Source organism: Corapipo altera, unplaced genomic scaffold (assembly GCF_003945725.1).
Source record: "Corapipo altera isolate COAL_440 unplaced genomic scaffold, ASM394572v1 301, whole genome shotgun sequence".
Taxonomy (NCBI): Eukaryota; Metazoa; Chordata; class Aves; order Passeriformes; family Pipridae; genus Corapipo; species Corapipo altera.
In genome coordinates, this window is record NW_020884926.1 from 1,392,683 (window position 1) to 1,413,504 (window position 20,822).

The window sequence follows — 20,822 nt, forward strand, 5'->3', positions numbered from 1 at the left end:
ACAGAGGGTTTGTACCAGAAAGAGAATTTAACTGATGATGTCAGGCCAGATGAGGGTAAAAGTTCAGGACAGGTATTGTGGGAGATGTGATGAGGGCGTGGGTGAGCTGTGCCAACAGCTACACCCTTGGCAAAGGGAGGGGAAGGCGTGGTGGGAGCTGGAGGGCGCAGGACACAGGGAGACAAGTGGGTGTGCAAAATGTGCCTGTCCTGGGAGTGCAGGTAGGGGAGACATGGGGGGATGGACAGGAGTCTGTGACTGAGGGGAGAGGGTTGGAGGAGATGATGGTCAGAGGGGAGATGATGGTTGGAGGCGAGATGGGTAGAGGTGAGGGGGTCAGAGGGGAGGTGGTCGGAGAAGATGATGGTTAGAGGTGGGGTGGTTGGAGGAGGTGATGGTTGGAGGGGAGATGGTCCGGGATGAGAGGGTCAGAGGGGAGATGGGTAGAGGTAGAATGGTCAGAAGGGAGATGGTTGGAAATGAGATGGTCTGAGGAGATGATGGCTGGAGGTGGTGGGGTGGTCGGAGGGGAGCTGCCCCATGTCCCACACCCTGCACCTCTCCCGCGTGTACCCGCACCCGTGCGGGATCGCACTGTTGGCCACTATACAAACCCGTCCATCCCCGATAAATTAATTAATAAATATCTGGGCGATTAACCAGCCATGAGAGAGTTGGGGGGGGACCGGCGCAGCCGCCGCGGCCGCGCCTGCGCACGGGGCCCGGGTGGCTCCGCGCCTGCGCGCGGGGAGGCGGGGACGGGACGATGGAGGCGCGCAGGGAGCGCCGGGCCCGCGCCCCGCACCGACCGCCCCGCGCCCGCCACAGCGCCCGGCACAGCGCCCGGCACGGCGCTCAGCACCGCCCGCACAGCCCCTGAGACACCGCCCGCGGTGAGTCCGGCCCGCGCACGCCCACCCGCGCAGGAGCGCGGCCGGGCCGGGAGGAGCGGGGCACGTCCCTCTGTCCCCCCGGTGCGGGTTCCTCTGTCCCCCCCGGTGGGGGCCCCCCGGCCCCCCCCGGTGTCCGTGTGTCCCCCCGGTGCGCGGGTGTGTCCCTGGTGTCCGTGGGTCCCCCTGGTGCGCGTGTCCCTCTGTCCCCCCGGTGCGGATGTGTCCCGGTGTGTGTCCCTCTGTCCCTCTCTCCCCCTGGTGCGGGTGTGTCCCTCTGTCCCCCCGGTGCTCGCGTGTCCCTTGTGCGTGTCCCTCTTTTCCCCCGGGTGTGTCCCGGTGTCCGTGTGTCCCCGCCATGGGTGTCTGTCCCCCCGGTGCGTGTCCTGTCCCCACGGTGCCTGTCCTGTCCCGGTGCGTGTCCCTCTGTCCCCGGTGCGTGTCCCCGCCGGGGCCGCTCGGATCTCCATCCCACGTGCCCGCATCCCCATCCCGCATCCCCATCCCGCATCCCTCTCGGGCTCCCCGGGAGCTCCGGCCAGACCCAGGAGGGTTCCCCACCGGGAGCCCCGGGGCGGGACACTTCCCTCAGGGATAACAGCTCATCCCGGAGGAACAGCCGCTCATTCCGCAGGGATAACAGCTCATCCCGAAGGGATAACAGCTCATCCCGAAGGGATAACAGCTCATCCCGCAGGGATAACAGCTCATCCCGCAGGGATAACAGCTCATCCCGCAGGGATAACAGCTCATCCCGGAGGTGCAGGTCCGGCTCAGAGCGGGGCGGTGGGCTCGGGGTGTTAATGCCCAGCCCGTGGTGCTGCCGGGGGGTGTTTTGGGGTGGAAGGGTTAACAAACGGGCTTGTTTTGCCCGAGTGTCGCACACGTGATGGTCACACCGTCTGGTTTTTGGTAGAAATAGCATTTGGGTGTGTAATCAAAACCCGGGCGGATGAATTGCAGCTGCTGTCAGAGAGGGATTGGGCTTGTTCAGAGCCACGAAAATGCGAAGTTCTAAACCAAACCGAGAGGAAGTTTTGGCTGTCTGATACACTTGTTCCTTTTTCTGCGTGTGAGAGGGGGTTTAGTGCCCTGGGGAAAGAGTCAAAGGCAGGTAAACCTCTCTTGCAGTGCTTCCTTCAGCCAAATATAACATAAAAAAACCTTCTCCACAGAACTAAGTGATCCAGCAGACAGGGCTCTGTAGCAGTGGGGTGAGTGGTAGCAGTTTTGGATAGAATGTTGTCCTCTTTTGTGCTAATACAAGGTACAAAATAAGGGGTTTTGAATACCTGTTCAGAGTCCAGGAAATCAGGAATGCTGCAGCCTTGAAGGTGTGTGAGGATCTGGTGGGGATGGACCTGCACTGATCCTGTAACCAGGATCACCCGGGGCAGAGCCTTTGACAGGGAGAGTTTCTTATGAAATAACAGCTCCCAGGTCATTAAAAAATAAAATTAAGTCCCCTGGTGATTTGCAGCCTTATGCTCCTTTTGGGGATGTGATGGCATTGTGTCCCTCTATATAAAGATGGTTTGATGAAACCTCTTCATGGGAGTGTTAATTCACAGAGGCAGAGAAATTTGAGATGGGAAACTACAGTAAAACTGCAGTTGGATCCATGTGAGAGGTGATTCACCTGGTTCCTGTGTCACCATCACAGATATTTAATACTGAATGTTGACAGTTCCTCACTTGTCCTTTATTCTGCAATGTTGGACATCTAAATGCTTGTTTTCCTTAGTTTTGTTTTTTTTCTTAAACTTTTGAAATTCTGGACATGATTTAAAGCAGAGCAGCCTTTTCATTGCTTTGTTAACATGTGTTTAAAAGTCTTTGGATCCAGTCCTGGAAGCTGTTCAGTGATAGTTTTGTCCTTATGTCAAGTCTGCTTATTTAATAAAGGTCTTGTGAGGGAACGTTAATTAAACAGTGCACGGTGCAAGCTGTAGTTAAAACAGCCTGAATTGGAAAGTATTACATGGAGGGAGTTCTTAGGCTGTATTTAGTAGGTCTGTGCACCTTCTTACTTCCACTTTTGTGCTAATCTGATTTTCTTTACTGTCAGCATCTGTCAGATGAACATAATTCAATCAAAGTCACATGGAAACACTCCTTGCTTATTGCTTATTATATAAATTATTGTTCTCTGCCCTCCCCCCCTTAGTCACCTAACTGGCACAAACTTTATATTGAGCTTAAATTGTCTCAAAATAGAGGTACATTTTTCCCCAATCTTAAGTTATGAGGAGTTATGAATATGTTGAAATGAGGATTTCCCAAGTGCTGGTCACGGGTGACGCTGAGCAATGAGTAACCCACAGCTAAACTTTGATGCCTCTGCAAGTGCAGGATGTTATAAATTATTGATGGGAGCAGTAATTGTACCTGTCTGTGGGGGTGACTGAGCTGCAGCAGGAGCAAAAGTCCTTTTTAATTTGATTAGTTGGTGGTTCTGTCTCATTCAGTAATGAGCCAGTGCTGGGTCTGAAATTCCAGCTGCGTTTTATCGATGGTTTTGTTGCCTGGAAGTTGGGCTGCTGGGAAACAGCACCTGGGAAATTGTGGAGCTTGTCGTCCTCTGGGGATTTTACAGCCAAACATCATCATTCTGTGACTGTTTTCCAGAGCCACAGCCCATTTTAGAGGTTTCAGTGGTGCTCAGTTCCCCTCTGCACAGGACAAAGTGGGAAGTGCATCCAAAGGGACGGAACCGTTGGAAAAACATCTGCAGGTTTTTAATGAACCAACTTTTTTCCCCGTCTCGGAATCCAGTGCCTTGAGGAATGTGCTGTTCCTCTGGGCTGCTCTCCTTGGATACTATTTGTTTATAGTTTGGTGTTTGTCCATGCCCTGAAAGTTGGTTTCTATTTATATTCTGATAAGGCTGGTTCTGTTCTCTTCAAGTAATGAGAACTTACGAGATTTCTGGAACTTCTGCAGTTATTTCAAGTTTGGGTTTTGGTTTGGTTTACTTCTGCAAAGCTGGGCTTTAACCAGCTGTTTATCTTCTGTTTGTGCTGCTTATTGGTGGAAGTGAAATACTTCACATTTGTCCTTGTTTTGTCGTGTTTGTTTTGGACACATTTTGTCACATATGAGTTAAGAACTTTCTTCCAACTTGTCCTCCAGCTTGTTTTTCTCTCTTCTCAGCTTGGAGTTAACCTCATTCTTGTGAAGAGCTGAGGTTTATTATGGTTATTTCTATTTCATTATCTGGGGTATTTTTTTATGCTCTGTCTTAGAGTATTCTGGTTTTATGTGTCCAATATATGTATCACCTAATGGGAGACTTTATAGTTTTTCCTGAGTCTTCATTCCTTGGCACATATTTAAAGCTTTCCTTCCTCTTCAGTATCAAAAATAAATTCATTTTATCCCTTGTGTAACTGAAGACATGAATCTGTGCTGGTCTTGAAACAACTTTGTGCTAAGCCTGTTCTAAATCTGGGAACATACTGGTCATTTTTAATTCCAGTGTCTCCTGATTACCTTGAAGAACTTCCCAATTGGGATCCTTCGGGGAAGTGTTTGTCAGTGGGTGTGAACTCAGTGTTTCATGTACCTCCCAGCTCCTCTTGCAGAAGCTTTGAAGCCCTTTAGTTGCTAAAAACCAATTAAAAAACCACTGTGGGGGCACTGGGAAGACCCCACCTGAAGCACTTCTCGGTGAGTGATGCCGAGCACGGAGCAGGAGCTGCAGAAAGCAGGGAGATCACCCAAACCACACGGCTCATCTTGGCAGCAGGGGCAGTTCCAGTCACTTTTTGATGTTAAGCACAACTCCAATAATTTTTTGACGTCCAGCACTTAATCTGCTGAGAGAAGAGGGCACCTTGGGGCTGTACCAGCCGGGTTAAATCAGTAATCTGAATTTGAAGGGAAGCCCCCTTAGCTTTGCTAATACCGAGATTTTTTTTTTTTTCTCCCTCTGTTTTTTCTCCCAGGGATCGAATTTCTCTCTGGCTGAGGCTCCTTCGCTTCCAGGATGGAGATGAGTCGGGAGAAGCTGTGTGCCAGCAAGGCTGAGGGCAGCTCAGACTCTGGCTATCACTGCTCAGCCTGTCACGACGACGAGGAGTGGGGCAACACCAGCCGGGGACGGTCCAAGTCACGAAGTCTGTCGGCTTCACCAGCCCTGGGAAGCACCAAAGAATTCCGGTACAAGCTCCTGCTTCTTCCTCTTCCTGCTAAAATGGATCAGTTTAGCTGGATTTTAGTTTTCACTCCTTTTGTACAACCCTAAAACGCACCTCAGGGGGTCAGCGTTCCAAAGCAAAGGCAGGAGGTTGAAGGTGGGGGGTAAACTAAGAAAAATAATATAATAATGTAATTAATAATAATTATTAAAAGTGGCCTGGCTGTCAAAACAGGTGTCTGAGAGTTCATAGTCTCAAAAAAAAAAAAGCACAAATCAACAGCAGAGACACTCCTGCAAATCTTTACAAATGCTCTAGTGCTGCTTTTATTTCCACTAGGCAGAGCTCTAGGGCTGTGTTAAAACCTGTGTGATGAGTGTTTAGGTTCTGTGTGAGGCAGCACAGTCAGTTTGTGTTTGCAGACTCTTCCCCAGCCCTGAGAAGGTTCCAGTTGTTCCTTTGAGCCAAGTTTCCACTCTCACTGCAAGGCCCTTGTCATGTGGACAGTGATGGAACCTCTGATTCCGTGATCTTTGGACCCACTGCAAATATTGAGCAGTGCTGGGGCAGCAGTGGGTCTGCTCTGATGGGAGGCACAGCAGAACTTCACCTTCCTTGCCCTGTGAGCCTCTCAAGCATGGCCAGAGCCACAGAGGAGTTCCCCAGCCCATGGAATGTCATCCAGAGTTCCTGCTTTGCTGGTAGGAATGTCCTTGGGAGGCAGAGCATGGGTGGGTGAGGCTGCACATCACAGGGTGCAGGGAGGCAAACTGAGAGCCTCGGTCTGGAGAGGCTGCAGGGTTAGGAAAATACCCCCTGTGTGTGTGGTTCAGGGTGTTTAATGCTTCTGGAAGGGGTTTGCTGAGGGCTCTGCTCTGTCTGTTCCATCCTAGCTATGGTGGTGTGTGTGTAGTCAATAAATAAGACTTTAAATCATCCTGTAAAACTGGGGGGCTTCCTCTGCTCCACTTAAACCTTTTTGAACATAGGCTTCAGTCAACCTGTGTAAAAGGCCATGTGGTCCAAATTTTTGTGTATTATCTTCTGGCTAAGTGACTGCTTTTTCAGCTAGGAGAGATCTTCGTGGGCCCCTGTGCATTGTGCTTTGGGTTGGGATAGTTGCTTCCGAGATTTTTCCTCATTAAGATGCTCTGCAGTCATTCACTGTCTTCAATTTAGGGCTAAATTGTCACAAGACTGCCAGGAAGTGCTGTCAGGCTTCCTCTGGAGTGCTCAGATGGAGGGAGTTGCCCATCTGCTCTGAACTGACTGGCAGATTTTCCTAAAAGATGTATAATTTCCAGGGCACTGCTGCTCATTCCTAGCAAAGACCGACTACAAGTAACTTTAAATTCAGTGCAGGCATTTTATTGAGTAAATAATAAACCCAAGTGAAACCTCAATGAGAAGTTACACCAGGTATTGATTCATTGCTGGAACGTCCTGAAGGTCGGACGTGGATATTTGATGCCTCATGTGGGAACAGAATTCCAGTTACTGGGAGGGGCCTGGAATTCTTTCAGCCTGTGTTGAAAGAAGGCAAAAAATGACAGTTATCTGGGAGAAGCTTGAGTGGGGCAAGAAGTGGGAGGTGATGTTGTGCCAGGGTGTTATTTAACTCTCCTGATTTCAGGTGTAATTGCTCACGAGTGGATGGAGACTTTTCATTGCCTGTGTTGGCACACACGTTAATCCCTCGTTATGTCAGTCCTTGCTCATTTTTCTGCTTTAATGTAGATAAGGCAAACTTTATAAAACACTTAGTAATACTCTTATCTGACTGGGTTAGTCATGCCTGGCCTTACAGATGGAAAAAAAATTATCTGAGAAACGAATGTAATTTCTGTTTTCACGGTGGGAAGTTGGATCTTGGGCGCTCACATTTTGTTAGACGTGGAACAAGTAAGATGTTGCTGTTATTCCTTAATTATATGTATTTGTAACCTGTGATCTAGTTTTGATTTTTATTAGATTTCTGAGGGTTTTTTTTAGCTCTAAGAGTGAGTCACAGGGCTGGCCTGAGCTGCTTTATAACACACACAATAGAAGGCAGTGCAGTAATGATGGTGGCTGCCAAGCAGTGGGGTAAGTGAATTAAGCACAGGAAAGGCATGTTTCCCCCTTCTTTTTAATGGAATAATTCTGGGAGCACTCACAGAACGTTTCAGCAGTTCCATAATCAAGTTTTGCTCCCCTTTCCAGATTTGCTGAGGGAGGTGGGAGGGAGGTGAGTTCTGACTTGCTCCAGATAATCCCATCCCGGAGCCAGGAGTAACCCTGTGTTCTCCTGTCTTCATTTTGAGCATAAATGACACCTCAGAGCTCCTGTTTGTTTGAAGGCAAAGATCACATGAGATAAATAAATAGGGGGGGAAAAAAAGCATTTTTTTCAATCTGTTCAAAACTGTAGCCTGGTACTGCAGATATCTCCGTGTAGAACTGAGAAGGGTTTGCATTTCATTAATTTATTGAGTGCCAAGATTTAAACAACAAAAAGCTGTTTAAATAACCAGGACATGCATCACTGTGGCAAAAGAGTTTGATGGAGTTGCCTTGGTGTTGGAGATCTCGCTGTAAATGCTTGTCAGGGCACACACTGGGAGACCTAATGCATGGACATTTTTGAGATGAAGAGCCCTCACCGAGCCATTTTCTGTGCATTTACACCAGGGTTAGTCATTCTGAAGATTTGTGCTTTTAGGTAAGATGTACATCTTCAAGGAAGAGAGGAAAAAAAGTATTGTTGCTGTGCCTGCAGCAGCCAAGCTGGTGCAGACACCTGAAATGTGGGAGTTAATGCCTGCAAAATGAAATGGTAACAATAAATGTAGGGTTAAGAAATGCACTTTGCCCTGTATTTCTTAGTGCAGCTGTTCCAGAGAAGTGGTTTTGGTGGCTGTGGAGCCAAATGTGCCCAGATTTCTTTTACTCACTGGTTGTTTGGTTTTTTTTGTCCCTTCAGGAGAACGCGCTCCCTGCACGGACCATGCCCAGTGACCACGTTTGGACCAAAGGCCTGTATGCTGCAAAACCCTAAAACCATTATGTAAGTGCTCATTCTGGGGCAAGGAGAAGTTTGCTTTCCCACTCCTCACCCCCTAAGCAGTGCTGTGTGTGTGTTTTTACCTGATGTTTGGAGGTTTTCGTGTCGCTTCCTTGCCGTCCTGGGGCTGCTCTGCCAGACTGGCACGATCTGCAACCCACAGTTTGGGGTCAATAATGGCAACTTTAATCACTGTAAACTTGAGGGAACAAAAATCCTTCAGGGCAGCTCGAGGAAAGGGTGAGGAATTGTTCTGTGTGCTGTGGAATCTCAGGAGAGGCTTCTCCCTCCCTCGGTGATGATGTTTGAATGGGTAGTTTGAGGTTTTTGTGTTTGATCTCTGGCACTTTCTCTGTATGGATATTGTTAGGGCAAGCTTGCTTTCAGACTGCTGATCAGTGTGAAAGGAAGGGTTGGTGTCTGCTGAGTGGGCAAATAATCATTTTAATTTTGTAGGTTGGGTGGTATCAAGTGTTGCTTTTTACACCATGTGTTATATACTCAGGAAATGGTGTCTTGGGCAAACGAGGAATGTCAGGGTTTAATCAAGGCAGGAGTCCCTGGTTTTGGGGTGGGGAGGCCCTGGCACAGGCTGCCCAGAGAAGCTGTGGCTGCCCCATCCCTGGGAGCGTCCAAGACAGGGTTTGAGCAACCTGGGCTAGTGAAAGTTGCCCATGCCCATGGGAAGGGAACTGGGTGACCTCTAAGTTCCCTCCCAACCCAAACCATTCTGCAATCCTGTGATTTTTGTCCCTTTAAAAGGTTTTATTTCTTTGCTCTCTCCATTAAGTGTGAGGTATTTCAGTCAATATTTACTTGCCCAAACCTTTCCCTCAGTAGACAGTGATGTTCCTCAGAACATTAGTGGCACCCAAACCTTTCCATCAGTAGGTGATGATGTTTCTCAGAACACCAGTGGCACCCAAACCCTCCCCAGGCAGGTGTGGCTCAGGTGAGGGCACCCTGAGCTTCCTCATTCCTCGTGTGTGGTGTAAAAGGTGCCCTGCAGAGCTGAGTTCAGCTGAAACCCTGCCTGGGCTGTGTTTCCTCACCTGGCTGTGAGGGAGCAGCTCCTCCCCAGGGGCTGGCCCAGGACAAGGGATATAAGGCCAGGGACAGGAGCCCTGGGCTGCAGAGGCTGCGGGTGACACGTGCCAGGGAAAAGCTGCCTGGGCAGGAGAGCTGGGGAGCAAAGGTGCCTGAACTGAGGAACTGTTTGAGGACCAAACTGTAAATTTCCTTTTCTTACCGCACCCGAGGTTTTGTTGGATCTTCTAAAAACAAGAAAAACCTTTTTTGTTTTGTTTTGTTGTGGTTTTTTTCTCTTGTGTAATCAATAATATTGTTAAACTCCCTTCGCCAGGAGGGATTTTTTAACAGAAAATTATAGTTTTTAAGTACAGGCAGAAGTCAGTGAAGGTCTTGGTGTCTCTCTCAACATGACCATCAGCACCAGAGCTTGCAAACCTGCTTCCTGAAGGCTGTAACAATGAACTGAATGAACACTCAGTGAAAAAAGGATCAGGTGGTTGTGCTCTTTGAGAGAAAGGGGAAGTCAAATACCTACTTTTAAAGCTCTTTTTTGAAATGGGGTTTTCCTGATGAAATCTTGCCTCTGAAGATCCGGAATAAACTGTTTTACAGGGGATTTTTCTGTGAAGCCTCACTGCTTTTTATTGGGACTGATTGCAACACTTCAATAGGGGGAAACGTTTTTCAGAGAAAAAATGTTTTCTTCTGAGGTCACAGTTTATTAATTAAGTGATAAAAGCCTCGGCCTTTGACTTTTTTGGAGCTGTTGCATTTGCCTGACTCCTGGAGTGAAACATGAAGATCTTAAAGTGTGTTAGGAGTAACGTTCCATTTAGTAGAACTCCGTGGAATTGGTGAGTACAGCTCAAAGCAGGCAGAGTGGCTTCTGTCTGAATGAAGCTGGAACTGGTTCTGGGCTTAGTCAGTGAAATCAGTGCTGCAAACTTCAGTTCTTGTCAGGTTTGTTGATATTAGACTCCTGTATTAACCTAGTTTCTACTGTACTTGTATATTGGATATAGGCATTAAAATGAATTTTAAATTTACATTAAGCTGTTTGACTTACAGTGTTCAATGAGGGGAAAAAATAACGCTGTAGCTTTTTTCTGGTCCTCTGATTGAGTGTTCCTCCTTGTTTTGAGTGGGCTTAAGAGGGCAGAGCACTGGAACAGGCTGGAGGGGAGCAGGGGGGGTGGCAGTGGAAGGGTTTGATCCGAGAGCTTTTGTGGGGCTTCTGTTCCCATCCCTGTTTGCCCTCGTTGTTCACGTGGCAGCAGGGCCAGGAGCTACAGCACTTTAATCCTGGGTTATCTTCCTGCATCAAAGCACTGATTGGTTTCAGGAGCATCATTACAATGGGAATTACTGCGTTTTCCTGCCTCTCCTCACAGTTGTGCTGAGGGCTGGGTGTGTTATGGGCAGGTCAGAGCAGGTCAGGGTGACACTGGGGGGTTTTTGTTCTCCAGGCACATCCAGGATCCAGCCAGCCAGCGGTTGACGTGGAACAAACCCCCCAAGAGTGTCCTTGTGATCAAGAAGATCCGTGATGCCAGTTTGCTGCAGCCTTTCAAGGAGCTTTGCGTGTACCTGACCGAGGTAACGAGACGGAAAATCCAGTTTTACCATAAAAAAAATGTACATCTAAACCTCTTTGAATTACTGAGTCTGTTTAGTGTGCAGAATTATAAATATATATCTAATATATAACTGGATGCCACTGGATGTAGTAAAATCTGTTTCAGAGCTCGAGATCAGTGCTGAAGTACTTCAGGCTAAAAACCAAAAAAGTGAAGTAAAAACTTCCTTCTGCAGTCCCAAAATACAGGGAATGGGATATTTAAAAAGCTTTAAGCCCTGAACAAACACAGCAGTGGTACTGCACCATGTAATCTGTGTTCCAGGCTATAGTTTAATTTATTAGATGGGTCTGTGCACACTGCAGAATTCTCGTGAGAATTAGAAACCACACATGGAAAAACAACCAAGAAATGCAGAGCACTCCCATAAAATATTATTATAAATATAATATAATTTTAAATAATATAACAATATTATAATATTATAATGTAATATGATAAATATAATATATTACATTATAATATTATTTAAATGTTTTAAACTAATGCAAATTGTGGGGAGAGTCAAACGTGTTGGCATTTTAAGACGTTAATAACGAGCTTATTGTCTCCCTCTCAAGGAGAACAATATGATAGTGTACGTAGAAAAAAAGGTGTTGGAAGACCCTGCCATAGCTAATGATGAGAATTTTGGACCAGTGAAGAAGAAATTTTGCACCTTCAGAGAAGGTATGGAAGTGATTCCCTGAGGGTGCAATTATTGCTTTTTGTCTCGGATGTTTCGCTGGGTTGGATTTGTCAGACTAAAGTGTCTTTTGCAAAGGTTTGTTGTTCCATCCCAGCTGTGGGGTTTTTAATGTTTGTGAGGGAATGTTGTGGTGCTGCAGCTTGGAATTTTTCTCCCTGGTTTTAGTTGGGAAATGAAGAGTGTTGCTACAACTTAATTCAAAGCTTGTGTTTCAATATTGCTTCCAGATTATGATGATATCTCCAATCAGATAGACTTTATCATTTGCCTGGGAGGAGATGGGACCTTGCTTTATGCTTCTTCACTCTTCCAGGTTGGTCCCTGTGAGAAATAAACCTCTAAACCTTTTCTTTTTGAAGCATTTGAAAGTGGTTTTTCCCCCTTTGCTACTGAGTTCAGCATTTGTCCTTTGCTGTTTGTTCCTGTTTCACCTTCTGAAAATGATGTAAAATGTGTTGGTTTTGTTAAGCACAGTTGAAGTTACATTAAATTAATATTAAAGTTACAGTAAGTAACTTTACATATTGAAGTTACATTAAATTAATATTAAAAATAAATTTAAAAGTCAAAATATTTACAGGCAATGAGTTGAAGTGTGAATTGCTTTGATTCAGTGGCTTTAAGATTCTTTTCTTTATTGATAGGGTAGTGTCCCTCCAGTTATGGCTTTTCATCTGGGATCCCTTGGATTTCTTACTCCATTTAATTTTGAGAATTTTCAGTCCCAAGTCACTCAGGTTATAGAAGGTAAATTTAAGGGGACAAGGCGTGGGGTGTTTCTGTTTGTTACATTTTTTCCTCTACCTTTTTCCCAAGATGAATTAAATTTTCTTAACTCATTTGGGTTCTCCCTTAAGATTGAGACTGGGGAAACATGTATTAAATTAACAGGAGTATTGCACTGCATTGACCCTTCCAGTGCTGCTGTTCTGTGAAGGAAAACGGCTCAGAAATAACTTTGTGGAGCAAACAAGTCCAAGATGATGCAGAACTCACGTTAAATGGCAGCTAAACATAGAAATAGAGTTTAGCTCTGAAGCCTCTGTGCTGGTTCTCTTAGCAGTGCAGTGCTTAAAAACAGAGAAGTCAGGCAAATATAGAATATTTAAGGAAATACTTTTATTTCTTCAATATGAGACTGGGTTGTATCCAAAGTAGATTCCTGAGAAGATGTATAAAATCCTCACATTTCTAGAATGTTGCCTTTTAAATACATGTTTCTGCTGCTCTGATTTTCCTTAAGCTTAGCTTTTGTCTCAGTGAGGATCACACGAGCCCAGCAGCGTTTTCCAGTCTTGATCACGTCCCTATAAAATCAAATTTCACATAATGAGGAGGGTGGGAAGGGAGTGGGTTGAAATTTGACTTTAATTTTGCTCATTGCTACTAAAAATCAGTTTTGAGCTCTAACCAAGTGTGGCCAGTTACCTCGGGAACGAAACTGGGAATGTTGGAAGCTCAGGAATAGAGGGCTGGCATTTCATACAGTTTGCTGGTCGTTGCTGGGGGGGGATTTGCTGCATTAACATGTTTTTGTGTTGTGTTCCACCCCCAGGCAATGCAGCTCTGGTTCTCAGGAGCAGGCTCAAGGTGAAGGTGGTGAAGGAGCACAGGGAGAAGATGACGGTCCAGAACGGGATCGAGGAGAACGGAGTCGTGTCTGCAAACCTGGAGAAAGAAGTGGGCAAGCAAATTATGCAATATCAGGTCAGAGGGCAGAGCAAGCAGAAGAACTAAATGCTGCTTTTGAACTGCTTTGTGCTTGTTTTATTAAGACTCTCCCCTTTTCTTTAGCTGACTCACGTTAGCCCAGCACTGTGGGACTGATCTGTGCTGCTCTAACTCAGGGTGGGCACTGAATGAGGGGGAAGGGATGCCCATTTCTGCTGCTGCTGTGCTTTGCTTTGGCAATAATTTCACAGAAATCACAGAATTACTTAGGCTGGAAAATACCTCCAGGATGGAGTCCAACCTTCCTTCTGTTTTGAAAACAGAAGTAGCAGCTCTAAAGTGAGATACAGCAAAGATTTATTTATTTTTTTTTAATAAATGAAAAGATAAACCACTAGTGACCAGCTTCTGGAACTGTTAATCAGCCTGAATTTTTTGGAGGTCTGGAAAACTTGTTTCCCTTTGTCCTTTATCACCTTGCCAGGGCAGCAGTGCCAGGCTGGGGTAACGTTTGGTGTCGTGGCAGGTCCTGAACGAGGTCGTGGTGGATCGTGGTCCTTCCTCCTACCTGTCCAACGTGGATGTGTTTCTGAATGGACACCTGATAACCACGGTGCAGGGAGATGGTGAGTCTGGGGCTCCATCCCTCCCCTCTCCAGCTGGGCTCTGGGGTTATTTAACTGCAGGATTCCCTCACCTGGAAACAAAGTCTCAAGCTTCAGTTCCCCTGTGGCAGCAAAGATGAGTGTGCAGAAATAGGTGTGTTTGTTGATTGGTTAGTGAACAAACTAGGTGTTGTAAGCTTTGTTTGTGGGCTTGTAGAGGCAAGTGACAGTTTCTTTGGGTGTCACATGTTTGGGCTAAAGGCAAGAAAGAGCTCAGAAAGGATTGGCTTGGACAGCTGGAATTTGCTGGAGGCAAACAACCTCAGCTCCCAACAACCTCAGCTCCCAACAACCTCAGCTCGAGGGCTGCAGGAGTTAATCTGCAGAGCTCTCACCCTTAAAAAAAGTGAGAGTCACTGTTACAAAACCCTGTAACCCGAGATGCAGAACTTTGTGCAACTCCCCTAAAACCGCAGGGCAGGTGGGATTAGGAGGGAGTTTCTCCCTGTGTGTGTGTTCCAGGCTGCAGTTCTGCTGGGAGGGACGAGCTCTCTGCTTGGTTGTCATGACTGTGTGATTTGTGTCTCCCACTGTGGTGCTGATGCAGTCCCAAACTCGCTGTTTGTCCCCCCCAGGGGTCATTGTGTCCACCCCCACGGGCAGCACGGCGTATGCAGCTGCAGCAGGAGCCTCCATGATCCACCCCAACGTTCCTGCCATCATGATCACCCCCATCTGCCCACACTCCCTGTCCTTCAGGCCCATCGTGGTTCCTGCTGGGGTGGAACTCAAGGTCGGCTCCTTCGCTCCGATTTCTCTCTGTAAACTAAAAACATCAAATGTAAACATGTTGTGGTAAATATATAAATGTTGGGGGCAGTAAAGGAACAACCCATGAGAATGGGACCGAAGCAGGGGGGGTTGGGGAATGCTCTGGACCTGGGATTGAGTTCCTTTCTCTCTTTCAGATCATGCTCTCCCCTGATGCCAGGAACACAGCCTGGGTTTCCTTTGATGGAAGGAAGAGGCAGGAAATATGCCATGGAGACAGGTCAAGCCTTTTTTTTTGGTTGTAATATCTCTAAATGTAGAAAATCCTGATCCCTGCAGTTCCCTCATTCTCTGACATCTGCTAAAAGAGTGAAAAAAACAAACTTTTATAAACCTCTTACAGCACAAACTGCACTAAAAGGGTTCAATGTCTTTACATCTTCCCATTAAAGCAAGTGAAACATTCAGACAGAAGCATGTGAACATTGCATGCTTGGCAAGGGAGATGGGCATGCCTTTAAAAATAATCTATAAATTTTAACTTCAAGATAAATCTTGGGAGTTCTAGCAGATGTAAATCAGCAGGAGCTGCCTGTAAACAGTGGTGCTGGAAAACTCCACGTGGTTTAAGCTGTGTTAACCTGGGAAATGCTTGTGCTTACTTGCTCCTGCCTTGAGTGAGCAGAACACAGAGTGTGAGGGTCCCTCAGGTTTTATGGGCAGTGTATGGTGGCTCATCCTCATGGGAGGGGATTGAGGGGTTTGAGGCAGCTGTGGGGAGGTCACTGGTGCATTTGCCATTCGGGATGATTTTTTTCCTCTTGGCCCAGACGAGTTGCCAGGAAGGAAAATGTACAGCTGGCATAACTCCATCCTGAACTGCTGGTGTTTGCTCTGAGGCTGAAACATCTTTAAAGTAGTTCTATAGAATATAGAAGCATCTTTAGAGTGGTTCAGGAGAGCAGGAAGGTTTCAAACATGACATTTGGCCCTGTTTTAGGTTCTGGACTCTCAGTGCCATTGCTTATAGTTAAAACTTGAAACTTAAGGGCCAAGGTGGTCACTTGGGTGTTCCTGTGTCACTGTGGGGTTGATGTGAAGAGCAGCAGAGGGGCTGCAGGGTGTCCTGGGCTGTGTTCAGTGTTCTCACAGTGCCAGAAGGTGCCCACAGTGCAGCTGGGAACCATTCCCAGCCCTGGCTTTGCTCTGCTGAGCTGAGCCCTAGTCCTGGTCACAGCTGGGCTGTGGGAGCTCTTGTTCTCCCAGGTTGGTGGCTGTGGGGCTGTGTTAGCTCAGGGGTAGGTTTGGTTTTGCCCAGAGTGCTGTTTGCTGGCCTGCCTGACAGCTGTCCTGTGTTGTTATTGCAGTATTAGCATCACTACCTCTTGCTACCCCCTTCCTTCCATCTGCTTCCGAGACCCCGTGAGCGACTGGTTCGAGAGCCTGGCCGAGTGTTTGCACTGGAACGTGAGGAAGAAGCAAAACAACTTTGCTGTGGAGGAAGAAGAATTTTGAGTGTCTGCATCTCCCCTGACCCGTGGGAATGGAGTGTGGCAGTATCCCCTCTGTCTGCTTGGATTTTGGAGCCTTTGGCTGCCAGCGTGGACCTGCACTGTGGTTGTGGTTTTATATCTGTGAGATCCCGTGGCTGGGAATTGTGTTACTGCTTCCTGTGCAACCAAGGGTAGGGATGGAAGAAACTGGGCTCTGGTTGTTGTAGTCCAGGGTGAATTTCCTTCTGGAAACTGGATTCTTTCTGGTTGAGAGTGACAACCACATCTGCAGCTTTGATTGTAGCCTCTCCCTTACCCAGGGCATGAATGTAGATGCACCCCAGGAGAGTGGCATTCAAACAGCCTGTTTTATTCAGTATATTTGTAATTCCATTGAACACTGCTACGAATATAAAGGCTCTAAGAAGTTTTCTTAAGAAAAAAAAAAAAGATAATCTCTCCTCTTTGTTAGCTTAAATACATCTGGCCCAGAAAACACTCTCTTACTCTCAGATGTGACACACTGAAGAAACACCCCTGGAGGATGTTTTTTTATTGATAGATGGAACTAGCACAAAAAAGTATCTATTTTTTACGTATACATTTCTGTCTCTTGTGCCCATTTGAACAGTGGCTGACCCTTGGCTGTCAGCACTGTGGAAATACCCATGAATATTATTAGTTATTGCAGGTATCTCTGGTTTTTTAGCTGAGCTGCTTTTAGAGCTCTGCAGTTCCTGCTGCTGGGAATCATCCACGTGTTGTGTTTTTCTGATTCTTTTTGTTTGATTCCCTGGAACAACATTAGAGACCACCAAAAAAAATGTCCTCCAAGTGGTCAGGAAGAATCTGGACTTCAATTGCTACAACATTGTCTAGTTCCACTACTGTCTTGAGGAAAATATCCTGTAATGCCCTCAACTTCCATGGATATCCCTTCCAGCTCTTGGTGCTGAGTAAAACAGGATGGGATACTGCTCTGGTGGCTGGAGAATTGGAGAGGACACATTCCCAGTGGAGTAGCAACGGTGCCTTCAGCGCTCAAGATTATTCTGAGTCTCGTGTTTTTCCTTTTCTAAGATGCTTTCAGAGGTTTCTAACTTCTCTCTGTACATATTTTATCGTCTGTGCTTTTTTTCTGAAAGAACAAAAACAAAAAAAAACCCAACAGAAGAACTGGTTGGGGGGGAAAAAAAAATAAAAAAAGGGTTTGCCCTGTACTTTACCTGAGAACCAGCAAACCCCAGGATAATGTTTACATTTATGTTCTCTGTGGTGCAGTCTCATGATCATTAATTACCCAAACTTTAGCATTTTTCAGTCTTGCTGCATCGGCTGGTGAAGGAGTGGGCAGGAGCTGTTGCAGTTTGAGTCTTGCAGTGGAATTGGTTTCCTGGTTGAGGTGGGATTTCCTTGGAAACGGAGTGAGGAGCTCTGGTGAACTTTCCCTGATCGTCTTACGTTGTTTCTTGTGGTCCAAAGTGGAGATGGGAAGTGTGTTCATTCCCAGACCCTGCCTGGCCTCTTGTCCTCTGATGGTCTGAATAATGTCTCATCCATTCTGGGTGCTGCCCTAGTCTGAGTTCATTAAATCCAGGTGAGAGCACTTTGCCATAAAAGAGAAGCAAACTCTTGGTTAAGGATTCAAATCACAGTGAAAGTGTGTTGGTAGAAACGAACACTCGGTTTGTAAATGCTGTAAAATAGAATATTGGTTTGATTTGGTCTAAACAGGCAGATTTTGTGGTACCTGGGAGAATATCCAGGTAAGCTTTTGGGATTTCTCTTTCACTTGAATCTGCAGTAATTGTTTTATCACTGTTTTTGAAGCTGCTTACGGGTTTGCTGGGTGGAGTATCCAGTTATTTGATAACTGTTTACTTTTTGAACTGTAGAAGTGTCAGGCTTTTTTGCTTTGAAACTATTTTATTTAAACATGCAATAATTGAGAGAAGGAACAGGGTATGGGGAAATGTCTGGTGAGGTGGAAAAGGAGTGGAGTTCCAGGCACACTAGGAAGTGGGAATCATTTTGCAGAGGCAAGGTGAAATGATTTATGAGCCTTATCTAGTATTTTTTTAAAGATAAAACTATATTCAGCACTTTTTATTTATGCTTTTTATAATAGTAAAGCTATTCTTGACTAAGTGGCCGGACTTTTGATTTTCAGAGTGCACAGGTCATGGAATCTGTAATCAAAGTGTACTGAACTACTTTAGATCCACCTTAGGGGTTGGCTTTGAATTTATTCTTTCAGTTTATCACCCACTGCAGCTGCACTGCTGGCTCTGAGGCTGCTGCAGTTTTCCTTGGGGAGGGTTCTTCCTGCTGAGGAGGTTTTTGGGTGTCTGCTCAGCTGAGGCAGAGCTGCATCACCCACCCCAGGCTGGGCTGACTTGGGGCTTGATTTTTCCTTCCAAAAGCTGCCTTGATCCCAGTTATCCCAACTGCTCTGTGTCCAAGCACAGCCCAGGCTGTGCTCAGGCATCTCAGACTTATCTGAGTGTACAAAGTCCCTTGGCAAGGCTTTTAATCCACGAGCTGTAATTCCCAAGCAGGAGAAGGGAGGCTGAGCAGCAACTGGGGTTTTCATACTCAGCTGCTGTCACGTGGGTGAATTTTTTGCTCAGAGCTGAACCAGAAAAAAAAAAAAAAAAAAAGGCTGTAAATGCACACTCAGTTTGTTGGCAATAAAACCTCGTTCTGCTGATGTAGCTCATTCGAATTAACTCGTTGAAACTGTACTAAAAAAAAAAAAAATAGGGTTTTGCTGATTAGGAGTTTCTAAAACAAGGGGTTTGTGGGTGTCCCTGTACCCTGCAGATCCTTTCCAGTCTACAAAGGGCCAAAATGGAAGCTGGTAAATGAATTTGGTTTTTTTTTAAAAAAGTTATTATCCTCTAGTAGAAATTGAAGTCATTAACAACTGTGTAGCACGGAATAAAGCAGTGTACTGAATTTTTAAAAGCTGAAAAATCCTGTTACATATTGTTAACGCATTGAGAACTCGTTTTGGATATTGTTGAAAACGAATATTTTTCAATCCTTTCAATAAAATCTTTTTGTAAAGTTGCATTTGTCGAGCAGCACTTTGACTGGGGGAGAATATCAAATTAAGAACACACACACAGTTACTTGTTTGGAGAGCAAATGTCCAGAGTGGGCTTTGACACGTGGTCTCATGGAACAGGGGCATCTGTTTTACTAAAATACACCCAGGGCTTTTCTGAGGGTACCTGTCTGATAACAGCCTTGGCTCAAGAGTTTCAAAAGAAATGCTGGATTTGCTGTGCAAGTTGAAACAGATCTTGGGTACGAGTAGCTGGGCTGCATTAACTGTGTTTTTGAAGGCCCAGGGATAGAAATAAAAGGGCAGTGATGCCAAATAACCTCTGATAATTTGGATAGCAAGATGAAGATTGAAAATGCAGTTTAATTGCCTGTTGTGTCCTTGCCTTTGCACGTTCTGACCAAGTTGCAGACCCTTCCTCCCTGGAACTTGTCACTAATTGTGTTTAAGAGTCCTTTGGTTTCCTCATTAAGGTGTCACCCCTTTCCAGCAGCTCCTGCAGGTGCTGGACAAGTGTGAGGAGACACCTTGGGCAGGTAATGGAGCTGCTTTGGAGTTCATTTGTTTTACAGGGCACTCTAGAAAGGATTTTCCATCTTCTCCTGCCTGGCTGGTGACAAACTCCTGCTGTCCCTGGCCAGAGCAGTAACCCCCATTGCTGGGACAGTGACACTCAGTATGACACAAAACTATTTATTACTCTATTTATTGCATAAAACACACTTTCTTCACCTAATTTTGGCCAAGTCCAGGCTTTCTGCAAGGTCAGAGCCTTCCCTTGCTGGTCCTGCTCTGGGCAGGCCCTGCTGCACAAAAGGCCTGAATGTGCTTGATTGTTTCTCCATTTCAGCAACAATTCCCAGTCCCCCTGTCTTGTGCAGTGAAGTCACAGCCATCAGCTGCTGCTCTGGCAGCTGGGACCACACAATCCAACCCCTTCATGCCCCCCTTGGGCCTCCTGGAAAGTAGATTTGATTCAGGTTTAGGAGACTGGGATGAGAAAAATACAACTTTTTTTGGAATTTATTTTATATTTGTATTTATAAGAATTATAATATATACTTACATATTTAATTTATTTAATTTTATATTTCCATTTGTTTTATATATGTTTTATATTATTTTTTGATTTTGTATAGGGTTTTTTAATAGTTTTTGATATAATCCTTGCAGATTTCCCTTATCAGCTGCAATCCATTTTTGAACTGCTTTGTGCAGTGTACAAGATAAAAGATGTGTCTGAGGACTCTGATGGTCACAGCACATGTGAATTCCAGCCCCTTCCCTGCTTGGCTTGTGAGATTTCCCATTGAATTAGTGCTGTTGTAAGTGAAATAATTAGCCACACACACACACACACACTGTGCTTGTACTTTATTTAAAAATAGCCAGTAGTTAAAGGTTGCAGTCAATAAAATAGCAAACTTTAAATTACAGTATTAAAGGCTTGTAACAGTTCCCCTGGCGTGGGATGGCACCTTGGTTAGAGACACTGGAGGGAACAGGAGATCAGAGTGAGCTGCTCTCGGGTGTAGCTGGGACTGAAAAACAAGGAACTGAAATGTTCTGAAGTCAGAGGAGGAAGAAGAGCCCCAAGCAGGGAAGAGCTGTCACCAAACACCAGCAGGGCTTGGCCTTTCCACTGTAAAATCTGAGCTGAGCAGCGATGGCAGGACAGAGACACCCAGACCTGGGGTATGGGGGGTGCAAAGTCACTGTCACTGGGGCTGTGCTGGCCCAGGAAAACACCTTTACAGCAGCAACACTCTGCTCTGTCACTGGG

The 20,822-nt window shown here is 45.9% G+C and overlaps 2 protein-coding genes across 7 annotated transcripts in view; one reads left to right on the forward strand and one right to left on the reverse strand.

The window, feature by feature from the left end:
* The first annotated feature begins 851 nt into the window (after positions 1-851).
* Positions 852-18,729, forward strand: NADK (NAD kinase). 4 transcript variants are annotated; one of them, XM_027658030.1, is made up of 12 exons: positions 852-893; positions 4,838-5,051; positions 7,992-8,075; positions 10,571-10,700; positions 11,302-11,410; positions 11,657-11,742; positions 12,074-12,176; positions 12,985-13,136; positions 13,627-13,726; positions 14,341-14,498; positions 14,674-14,756; positions 15,844-18,729. In XM_027658030.1, the coding sequence occupies exons 2-12, from the start codon at positions 4,879-4,881 to the stop codon at positions 15,989-15,991; spliced, it is 1,326 nt and encodes a 441-aa protein (XP_027513831.1). In that variant the 5' UTR covers positions 852-893; positions 4,838-4,878; the 3' UTR covers positions 15,992-18,729. The 4 variants fall into 4 exon arrangements, with proteins under 4 accessions (XP_027513831.1, XP_027513832.1, XP_027513833.1 ...); XM_027658033.1 differs by lacking the exons at positions 852-893; positions 4,838-5,051 and adding exons at positions 5,588-5,730; positions 7,001-7,114; XM_027658031.1 differs by lacking the exons at positions 852-893; positions 4,838-5,051 and adding an exon at positions 5,567-5,730.
* Positions 18,730-20,398: 1,669 nt separating this feature from the next.
* Positions 20,399-20,822, reverse strand: part of LOC113954102 — a 10,028-nt gene continuing 9,604 nt past the window's right edge. For 2 of the 3 annotated variants that reach the window (XM_027658042.1, XM_027658041.1), the window contains one exon: positions 20,399-20,822. This exon is cut by the window's right edge and continues 373 nt beyond it. The gene's annotated coding sequence lies outside the window, so the exon portion shown is untranslated. The other variant, XR_003530105.1, reaches the window with a different exon arrangement.

Bases quoted from the DNA above. Each gene is read 5' to 3' on its own strand.
- NADK (XM_027658030.1), top strand. From the start codon at position 4,879: ATGGAGATGAGTCGGGAGAAGCTGTGTGCCAGCAAGGCTGAGGGCAGC. The intron at 10,701-11,301 runs GTAACGAGACGG...CTCCCTCTCAAG, and splicing joins TTTGCGTGTACCTGACCGAG to GAGAACAATATGATAGTGTA. The intron at 14,499-14,673 runs GTCGGCTCCTTC...TCTCTCTTTCAG, and splicing joins CTGCTGGGGTGGAACTCAAG to ATCATGCTCTCCCCTGATGC.